Source organism: Gracilinanus agilis, chromosome 6 (assembly GCF_016433145.1).
Source record: "Gracilinanus agilis isolate LMUSP501 chromosome 6, AgileGrace, whole genome shotgun sequence".
Taxonomy (NCBI): Eukaryota; Metazoa; Chordata; class Mammalia; order Didelphimorphia; family Didelphidae; genus Gracilinanus; species Gracilinanus agilis.
Genome location: NC_058135.1, coordinates 191,336,491 through 191,347,235, shown reverse-complemented (window position 1 = coordinate 191,347,235; position 10,745 = coordinate 191,336,491). Strand labels below are relative to the sequence as shown.

The window sequence follows — 10,745 nt, the reverse complement described above, 5'->3', positions numbered from 1 at the left end:
CGCTTCCCCCCCTCACCCCCACCTCCTCTTAAAAAAAAAAAAAAAAAATTTACCGGAACCAATGAGCGGGGCCCGGACCCGAGCTCCCAAGGCTGCCGATGCCCCAGGGACCAGGCTGGCTGAGGGAAAGAGCCGGAGCCCGAGGCGGCGGGGGCGGCCCCAGGAGCTGCCGCCGCCGTGGCCGTGGCCCGCGGTCGCCTCCCCGCCGCCTCGCCTCCATCCCTTGTGCCCCGGGAGTCCGATCCCGGGCTGGACCGTGCTGCTAGTGCTCGGCTTGCTGGCAGCCGGAGTGGCAAATGGATGCGAGCTGGTGCCTGGGAGCCTTCGCGGGAGGAGGACGTCGTTGGCCGGAGCCGCCGCCGCAGCCGCCGCCGCCTCGACGGGGGAGAGCCCGGCTCTGTTGACAGGTGAGGCGGGGGTGGGAGGGTGGGAGTGCTGGAGCGTTAAGGGCCGAGGGCTGCGAGCGAGAGCTAGGAGTCATCACCTCTGCAGGACGGGGGTCGGAGTAAAAGGGGAGGGGGTCGGCGTGCAGAGCTTCGGACCGCGGAGCAGGTAAAGGCACCGGGAGCTCTTTGCGAACTCCCGGGAGTGTCTCCTTACCCTTATTCGCAACTCAGACCTAAACCCTGATTTGGGGTGAGCTTCTCTTCCTGATCGTCTGTCTCCCTGAAGTTCTCTGGTGAGCCTTTTTTCCCTGCAGTCAGCCAGAGCTGCGGGTGTCTGGGGTAAATGGTTTTTTTGGGATAAGGTTTGAGAAAGTCAGCAGCAGCAGCAGCAAGAGCAGCAGCAGCATTGCGGTATTGAGGCTGCACCCAGTGCTTCCTTTGCGAAGGCTTTCCTGGCAATTGCTCGCACCCTTTCTAGTCCAGGCTGAGCAAAATGTCTCGGGGGGGGAGGGGGGGAGATTGTTAAAGAGGCTTGGAATATTTTGTAATGGTTTAATATTTGCTCCGGAAAACCTTTGGCTTGCTGTAGGGGCCGTAATTCTTTTGAGAGTGAGATGCACTATTGAGAGAAAGGTAGGGTTGAAGTACCAAGATATTTACCTTAATGTAACATGTACAGGGCACTCAGGATTGGCTTGCATTTGATGAGAACTGTGGAGCTAGCAGTAGTAGTCCTTGATTCAAGGAAGGTGGGTAATATTCTTAATTATTAAAAGATTTCTTGCTCTCATGTTGGCTAAGGTAAAGAATTTGTATTTTATTTAGGCCTTTGGCTGTCATTTATAACTAATATGTTCTACTGTGAGCATCAGTGAACTGCTTGCTTTTGGTAACTAGTTGCAGAAATTGGTGTTTATTTATCTTAATATTTGAATTTGGTTTTTATATGAGAAGTACCTTCTCTAGGCCTATTAGTTGAAAGGAAAATCGTAAAGTAAGATGGTATCAGTGTAGTGAGAAGACTCATTATTTGCTCAGCTGAAGTCCAGAAGTTACTAATAGGGATGCTCACAAGAACCGATTTGGGAGACAGTTGCTTCAGTAAGAAGCAGAATCTGTGGTTTCACTGAAAGGATGATTACTGTTCAGTGAGAAAAGGAGGACCTACTTGGCTAGGAAACTAAGCTGGTTCCCAGGTTTTAGTAGGGAATGCAGCAAAAGAGTAGAAGCTATATTATTGCTTTTTTTTTTTTTTTTAAGGAACCCACTTTAAAAATTTGGATAGTTTAATAACTCCAGAATTCAGTGTTGGTAGTTTATTTACTTGCATTGGTTGATTTATGCTTGTAGTACTAATCTATAGTTACTCTGACTCCTTTAGCTGGAAACTTAAAAAAGGTATTTGTTAACAAGTGAACTTGTTTTTGGAAAAGCAAGTAGAACTATAATTTTAAATTGTATTTATTGGTGAAGGGAAGGAGAAACTAAGGTTTGAGGTGTAGATATTAGGAGAGTATAGTTGTTGAAAGAAACTTGAAGTGAAAAGTTCTGTAAAAGAATTGGCTTATTTTATCAGAATAATTTTTGAATTCTAGTTGGGCAAATGTTTCAGAAAGCTTGACACTTTATTGAACATTCACAAAATATTGTGTTGCACAGGTCATGCAAAGATACTTGTAGTCTAATGGAATTTGTTTTAGTAATTCTTTTGATGACTGTGGTTTCTTTCCAGATACTTCTGTTATCCAAAGAAGGAATGGTAGACCTCAATAGAGCAAAATTTTGGTAGGTTGCACAAATAGGCCTGTACTTAATTGTTCACATTGATTTTTGTTATGTGCAATGACATGATACTGAGTTTTCAATTTGTTTCTAATTCCTCCCCCTAACTCAAACATTGGTGGTTTTAGCAAGTTAAAATTTCTCATTTAAAGTGAGTAGAACTAAAGCAGAGTACATAATTGGTTCATTTCCCCTTCAGATCTCATGCCTCTTATTTTTATGATAGCCTTGGAATCTAGAACCAGGTACATGAAGAATTTATCATTTTGAAATATTGGGCATGAAGTTGGGCTAGATGATTTCACAGGTACCTCCCTTGCAACTCATATTCTGTTTCTATTATTAGTTCCTTATTATGCTACTTGATAGTTTTCATTTGTGAAATGTCATATTAAATCCCAAACATCATTCCCATTAAAATCACATCAGGAAGTGGAATGATTGACTGACTTTAAAAATTATTATGTTACAGGAAGTGCTAAATTGTTTTGAATTTGTAGCAATTAGTAAGTATAGAACATGACAAAGACATAAATTTTGAAATTTGAGCATCCTTGAGTATTTTAAGAGATTGATTGTGCACTCTTCTATTCCTGATTAAAAATCTCTATTAGCATCAAGTAGTCTTTTTGTTTCTATTAAAAAAGACAACCAAAACCATTTCCTGCTTGGTCTTTACCTTTGTTTTTTCATTTCATGTTCAGTGATCACTTTTGGAACATTCTAAGACTTAATATTCAAACATTTTCTGTCTATGAAATTTCACTTCTTTGAATATTTTAATGAACATATTTGATATCTTTTAAAACATTTATTAATTTTAAAATCAATTATTTGTATTTAGTTTTGAATAAACTAATGCTTTCATATATAGAATGTGACAAATCCCTCAAAATGAACTAGTGAGTTATGTTGGATTTTGTTTTTCTGAATTTCCTGTTTTACCTTTACATAGTGGTTCTCAAAGGATGGTGTAAGGACCCTGGATATCCTGTAAGGAGTCCTCTAGAACAAAACTATTTTAATGCTAAGATGTTATTTGACTATTAAAACACTATTCCTTTTTTTCTAACCACCTTATCTATGTGAGAGGGACTCTTCATGTATTTGAATCAAAACAACATTGCTACAGATTGAGTGAAGACAGATGTGATCCAACTGTCTTCTATTAAACTAGACATTAAAGAGTTGTAAAAATATGTAAAACTGCCATTCTTACTAAATGTTTTGGAAAACAGTTATTCATAAAAATTATATTAATATTTTACAGGATTATTTTTAATGAATTAATCAATATTTTGAAAAATCAGTTTTGATTTCTAATGCAATATTAATAGATAGGATTATTTACATAAACAAAAGCTCTTTAGAGTGCTCAATTTTTAAGAATATAAGAGTCCTCAGTATTTTGGAGAGTGTAAAACAAGTTGTGAGGCCATCTAAAAGTTTGAAAAACACTGTCTTGCCAGAGATGAAGGAGAGACAGAGACAGACTGGGTGTGTGTGTAAGTAGGCAATCAAGATGGGGTGGCTGGCTCAGAATGCAAGAGGAAGTTCTGGCAGGTAACATGTACATGTGTGTGTCTATACACATACACCTACCTTTTTTTGGTTTTTGACTTGAATCCAAATGGTAACAATTAGCAGATATTCAGTAGAACTCTTGAGTAAAAAGTAAAAGCATTTTAGCAGGCAGGTATGGTCAAGGGAGTTGGTTGGATGTATAATAAAAGCAGAGCTCTAGGCATCTACTCATCCTGAGATTTTCACACTTATTTCTTTTTTTATCATCCATTCAAAGTTCATATGGTTTGGAAGTTTTTCTCAGATTCTTGTATTTTCAAAGCCAATCATGTGGGTTTAGCTTTTGATGCAGCTTTTTAAATAGGAAATTTGAAAAAAATGGTTTAGATTTTACTAAGACTAAGGATGTAATTTATAAATCACATTTAAGAATGAGTAAATATTCTGGAACTGAAATAATTTTTTTAAACATTTATTAATATTCATTTTTAACATGGTTACATGATTCATGCTCCTACTTTCCCCTTCACCCCCCACACTCTCCTCACCCATGGCCGATGCACATTTCCACTGGTTTTAACATGTGTCATTGATCAAGACCTATTTCCAAATTGTTGATAGTTGCATGGTGTGGTAGCTTTGAGTCTACATCCCCAATCATGTCCACCTCAGCCCATGCGTTCAAGCGGTTGTTTTTCTTATATGTTTCCTCTCCTGCAGTCCTTCCTCTGAATGTGGGTAGCGTTCCTTACCATAAATCCCTCAGAACTGTCCTGTGTCATTGCATTTCTGCTGGTACAGAAGTCCATTGCATTCGGTTTTACCATAGTATTGAAATAATTTTTAAAAGAAGGAATAGTCTATAAAAATATATTAGAGGAACCAAACCTGGGTTAAAATTGCTTTTTTAAGTCCAAAGCAATAATTAATTACATACTATGTTGGTGAATGAGTTTTAAAACTTTAATCAGGCCTTTCTTTGAGGGGTTTGGGATTCAGAATGAATTTTCTTAAAGAATTGGTGTTGTAAATGTTGTTTAGGTTCTCAAGGCCATTCTGCAAAAGTCCTTAATGTATTTGAAGTATATGCTGTATTACTAGTAATATGGACCATAACCACCACATATAATGATTTAATATGGAAAAATATATTCAGAATTTCATTTTGAGATAGTAGGAACCCATCTCCTAGCTTGTCATTCCTTACCTTCTGCTGTTCATAGAACTATGTAGAGAGTATGTTACCCCAATATTTGCTAAACTGAGGCTTAGAGAGGTTCATTGACTTGTCCTAGATCTTATCAGCTAGATCTCATCTTAGCCAGGACAGTAGCCTAGGTTAATATGAGTTACTTCCTAATAGGATTGGTGCTGTTTTAGCTTCTAGATTATTGATGGTTCTTGGAGCATTTACATGGAGGATTGGTTGTGGACAAAAGGTTAGGAATGGAAATGAGGTTCTCAAGGAATTTCTGAGCTATGGGACTGTAGTTATTTCTAGTTTGGGACAAATAGCTCACTTCCTTTTCTAGAGCCTCAGAGGGTAGCCTGGTAGATTTCCACTGTAACCACCTATTATTTTGTCCAGAGTATTAGTCTTCTAGTAAGTGGCCTTTTTGAGCTTTTCTAAGGTTTTTTGTTTCTTGCTTTTTACTGGTGAAAGGGGAAATGGAATAAAAAGGTTCCCTTTTATTATGCATGTATTTGAGGGGGAAATCTCCTCTTTTCAACTAAGTATTAATTATAGTAAGATTTATGTAGTAATTTAAGGTTGACAGAAGTCAAATCAGCAAGTGCTAGATGATCATAGGTTAATGGAGTTAAATCTGGAAGAGGTCTCAGAGGTTATTTGAATTCAGCCCCTCATTGTACAGGTGAGGGGGCTGAGATGGAGATAGGTTAAAGGACTGGTTTTCTTAAAGGCCCAGAAGTCAGATGACTTGGATTCAACCTCTGGCTATGCCATTTAATAACATTATGATCTTGGGTAATTCACTAACCTTCCAGTGCTTTGTTTCCTCATTTGTAAATTTGGGACTTTGGAAGGGAACTGGTTGTGAAGGATAGCCGGGTTAGACTACCTCAGTGGATTGACTTCCTTCCCTTCTTGTTCTCTTTCCCTCTTCCCAGTATCTTTCACTGCATAATCTGCCTAAAGCTGACCTCAGACTAGCTCAGACTGAAATCTGTGGGAGGTGGTTTGAGAGAACATTAGGCAGTGAGAGGAGGGAAGGGAAATCCCAAGATTGGCCACTGTGATGATAAGGGGGTTTCCTGTTGTCTGCTAGTTCCTAGGTGGCCATTATTACATAAAGGACATATGTCACTTGACATGAATATGTTTTAGACTCCATGGTTTAGAATCATTAAATTGTTAGGTCATCTATCTGAATGCTTAGATTCTTTGTAATTTTATTACATTTTATTGATGAATTGATCATTGAGATGGCATTGTGTATTTATTTCAGTACAACAGTAGTAAGTGCTTACTAAGGAATAGAATATTGAAAAATAACAAAAATTGACTTCAAGAAATTTATAATTTACCCAGGGTGCATGTGGTATGACGATAGAAAGTGGAGTGTGATAAAGGCCAGGGGGACAAAATGACCCAGAAAAAGAGGAAGGGAACACTTTGGAGAGAATGGCCCCCTGGGCAGGCTTCTTAAGGACATGGCATCAGAGCTGAATCTTGAAGGAAAAGAAGGTTGTTAGAGATTAGGTGAAAGGGAATTTAGAGGCCATCTAATTTAACACCTTCCTTTTGTAAATGAGGAGCTAAGACCCAGAGGGTTGAGAAATGAATTCCATATTTGACAGAATTTAAAAGTTTTACTTAGTGTATCAATCAGTTAATTATATGCAGTGAACCAGACTTTATTTGAAATAGTAACAAAACACAATTGTATATCAGTTTACTTTTACATAGCACATTATTTTTCTTATTATTTTATCCTGCCAACCTTGTGAGGTAAATAAAGTATGTTCTTCATTTTCAGATGAGAATACTGAGGGTATGGTAAAAGCTAAAAAGTAGATGACTTAGACCTTTGTCATTTATTAGCTGTACATAGTTAAATGTGTATATTATTATTTTAATAGGAACACTCATACATATGAAATTCAATTATTATTCTTTGTTTTTAATCCTTAGAGTTCATTTCAAAAGCACTCATTCTTTTTTGTAGAGATAGAAAACTTTCTTAGAACTTCTCGGCATTCATCAACTCATTGAATACTAAAGTTTAACTTTTAAAAGTACAAATTTATTTAATCACTTCTGCATACATCTGTGGAATTCATAATTCCTAAAGGCCAAGTCTGGCTACAGAACTTCTCTGTTGTGTCTATAATAAATGATAGATTCTTCCACTTGACATTGAAAGCTCTTCATAGTCTGATTTCACCTTGTCTTTCTGGTCTGATTTTGGATTACTCCTTCTCATCCCATTCTGTTTTTCCAGTTCTGTCTCCATGCCTGCTCTTATGTATACTCTGCATTTCTACAGGGTCTTTTTTTTTTTTTTTTTTTATCCTCCTAGACATTAGTTCTACAAATCCCCCTCCCCCTTTCTCATTACTTGGTATTTAATTTCTATTTATTTTTATTTGAACTTGCAGTAAGTGAACTTCTTGAGGGAAGGAACTTTTGTTTTTGCCTTGTTATCCAGCTGGCCTTATAGTCAGAAACACTTGGGTGCCATTTCTGTCTCCAGTACATACAGGTTGCACAATTCTGGGCCACTCACTTAACCACTAAGTTCAAGTTTAGCTTCAGACACTTACAAATGGTATTAAGCTGGGTAACTAACTTAATTTCTTTCTCCCTCAATTTCTCCAACTGGAAGATTGACTGGAGTCATAATAACATCTATCTTACAGGGTTGTGAGGGTCAAATGAGACATTTGATAAAGGCTTGTTCCCTTATCTAGCCATCTACATTAAAGTTCATAAAGAGAGTTTCTTCATTTGGGAGTTCCATGTGCTGATGAAATTATGGATCCAATCTCTCTTCCTACCCTATCTCCTATACATAGCAGGGTACCTGGTAGGAGTTTAATCAATTCTACTTAGTGATCTACTTGTTATTGCTAAACTTGCCTGTTAAATGTTAAGTATTACTACTTTATGAATTCACTAAATGTAACAGAAATGATTTTAAATTGAGGAATATTCTGTAATTGCATAAATTTTACAGTATGCAAATAGGCATTCTGTGTAATATACAGTAAGGTCCTTTCATATATTATTGGGGGAAAACAACAGTTTAGTGAAGAGAATACCTCCTGGCCTCTTCTTGTAACACTCATCTTGCACCTTTTCTGTGTTTTCTATATACACTCTAACTAATACATTATTCTTTGGAGCCAGTTCTTCTAACTTCTCAGCTCTCAGAGGAACTCTCATTATTGCGTTTTCGTGCTCTGGTAGGCTTTTGCCTTTGGCAAACATTTGTTCCACCTCCCTTCCCTCTATATCATAGTTGAAGAAACCCTCATAGGCTTAAAAAAATTGTACTAGCTTTTTGGTCTATCCAGAACCTACCTTTAACACTTTGGAACTTTAATTTTAGGACTTTTACATGAGTAGTAGGAAAAAAATTGGTTCTTGGGGATCCTTCTTTAGGACTATCATGCTAGGACTGGTTTAAATTGGCTCCCTCTTGTGAGTTCCAAATTGAAGGCAGTACTTAGGCTGTTAGAGAAATGAATTTCGTTTTTTGCTTCATTTTGAGAAGTAGTTAGAGACATACTCTGCAGTATACCAAGAAATTGCTTTGTGATTGAGTTTGCTTCAGAGGTTAAATGAACTTTTTTTTTACAAAGAAAAGAAAAAAATCTAAAATAGCCTTCCTTATTAAGATTGCCATTTGTTTCTCCTCTTTTCAAACCTTCTGTGATTTTCTTTTGCCTGTAGAATAAAATATGAGCTCCTTGTTCTTAACCCTCCACCATTTGCCTCATTTACCTCAACAGTCATTTTTCAATACCACCCTTCGAAAGCTATGTTCTATCCAAACTGTTGGTCTATGAATTTAACATTACTTCTTGTACTTATGTACCATTCCTCATTTCTAGTATGTTTTTTCTCTTCATTTCAAAATTCTTCACTCTCTATAGGACTCAGCTCAGGGACCACTACCTCCATGAAGCCTTCCTTAATGTCTCTTTCCTTTCTTTCCTTCCTTCTCCCATCTCTGCATTAATATTTTTTCTCAGTTATTCCCAGAAGTCTTAAATGTACCCATTCCCTTTTCTTGTCTCTCCCTACTCTAGGTGCTTATCTATGCAGTCTCTCCTCAATAGAAGGTAAGGTCTTTTAGGACAGCAGTAGTTTATAATGGTCTAGTACTGTGATGGCAAACCTTTGGCACATGTGCCAAAGATGGCATGCAGAGACCTCTGTGGGCATGTGAAGACCCCTGGCTTGGCCGGCTGGGAGCCTGGCCCTTCCCCTGAATGCTGGGGGTGGTGCATTCTAGCCTTCCTCCATGGGTTAAGCACCATTGGCCCTCTGAGTATAGCCATGGTGCCCCCAGAGCAGGCCCCCCCCCCACTTCCCTCTAGCCTGCAGCCCAGGACTGCCCCCCAGTCTCATTTCCGAATGCAGGGGTGGGTGGAGCATGCAGTTGGGGGTGGGGCATGGCATGCATTGGGGGTGGGCATGGGCACGCAGTTGGGGGTGGGTAGGTGGGGCATGGCACGGAGTCACCAAAGGGTTTGCCATCACTGACCTAGTACAATGCTTTTCCACAAAAGTAGTCCCTTAATAAGTTCTTAGTAAAGTTACTATTATTAATAAAGTACATTTAGTACTGACTAATTGGCAGATGTATTAAAATATTTGGCATTCAGGAAGCTTAGGTGGACTAATACTTTTTCTGAACAATGTTTTGGGTCTGCCTGTCTATATTTGTATAAGTGATGATTAAACACTGAGTATAAAAGTGAACTAGACAATTTCAACATTAGTAAAAAAGTACTGAATAATTTTATATATATATATATATGTGTATATATATACATATATATATATTTTTTTTAACCCTTTACTTCTGTGTATTGGCTTCTTGATGGAAGAGTGGTAAGGGTGGGCAATGGGGGTCAAGTGACTTGCCCAGGGTCACTCAGCTGGGAAGTGTCTGAGGCCGGATTTGAGCCTAGGACCTCCCGTGTCTAGGCATGACTCTCAATCCACTTGAGCTACCTAGCTGCCCCCATATAATAATATATTTTTGAGGAATTTTTTGAAACATTATTAAGTTATCTTTATTATCTGCAGTTATTGACACTTGATCTGAATCAGTGATACTTCTTTATATGTGATTAATAAATAAGCAAACCCTCTTTATTTTAGAGAACATTTATGATCTTTAGCAGTAATCTTGAAATTACCCAGCCTTTATTGAAGTTCATCAGGGACTAAATATCAGCTGCTTATTTGTTTCATTATTTTGTTGACAAGATTACTAATAGGTTTGTCAAGTTTTAAGAAGCAGAGTTTTTGAATTGCGTTTTTAAATATAATTACAGACTCTATAGTCTTCTTCTTTTTTTTTTTTTTTAAACCCTTGTACTTCGGTGTATTGTCTCATAGGTGGAAGATTGGTAAGGGTGGGCAGTGGGGGTCAAATGACTTGCCCAGGGTCACACAGCTGGGAAGTGGCTGAGGCCGGGTTTTAACCTAGGACCTCCTGTCTCTAGGCCTGACTCTCACTCCACTGAGCTACCCAGCTGCCCCTCTATAGTCTTCTTTTAATATAGAAAAAAGTAATATTCATTTTGCTTTCAGGGTGTTTATAAAGCATTTATAATTCTGAATAAAGAGCTACTTCTGAATTCAGAGACTAATTCTGTCAGCTTCAGAAGGTTTTATAAAATTGTCATATTCAGTTTCTTTATATTAAAAATAATACCTTTAAAATTTGAGCTCTTTGAGTTTGTAAAGAAATGTAAATAAACATTTACTTTTCACATTAAATCACTGTCATTAGTTATGCTTGGGAAAGAGACTTTTTTTTCCTCTCCATCCAAATCTTGGGAAAAGGGCAA

The 10,745-nt window shown here is 38.0% G+C and overlaps 1 protein-coding gene across 3 annotated transcripts in view; it reads left to right on the top strand.

The window, feature by feature from the left end:
- The first annotated feature begins 6 nt into the window (after positions 1-6).
- The window catches only part of STIM2 (stromal interaction molecule 2), a 181,835-nt gene continuing 171,096 nt past the window's right edge, over positions 7-10,745 (top strand). For all 3 annotated transcript variants that reach the window (XM_044680604.1, XM_044680603.1, XM_044680602.1), the window contains exon 1: positions 7-407. In XM_044680604.1, the coding sequence (XP_044536539.1) occupies positions 62-407 (346 nt within the window). In that variant the 5' untranslated portion in view covers positions 7-61. The remainder of the gene's footprint in view (positions 408-10,745) is intronic.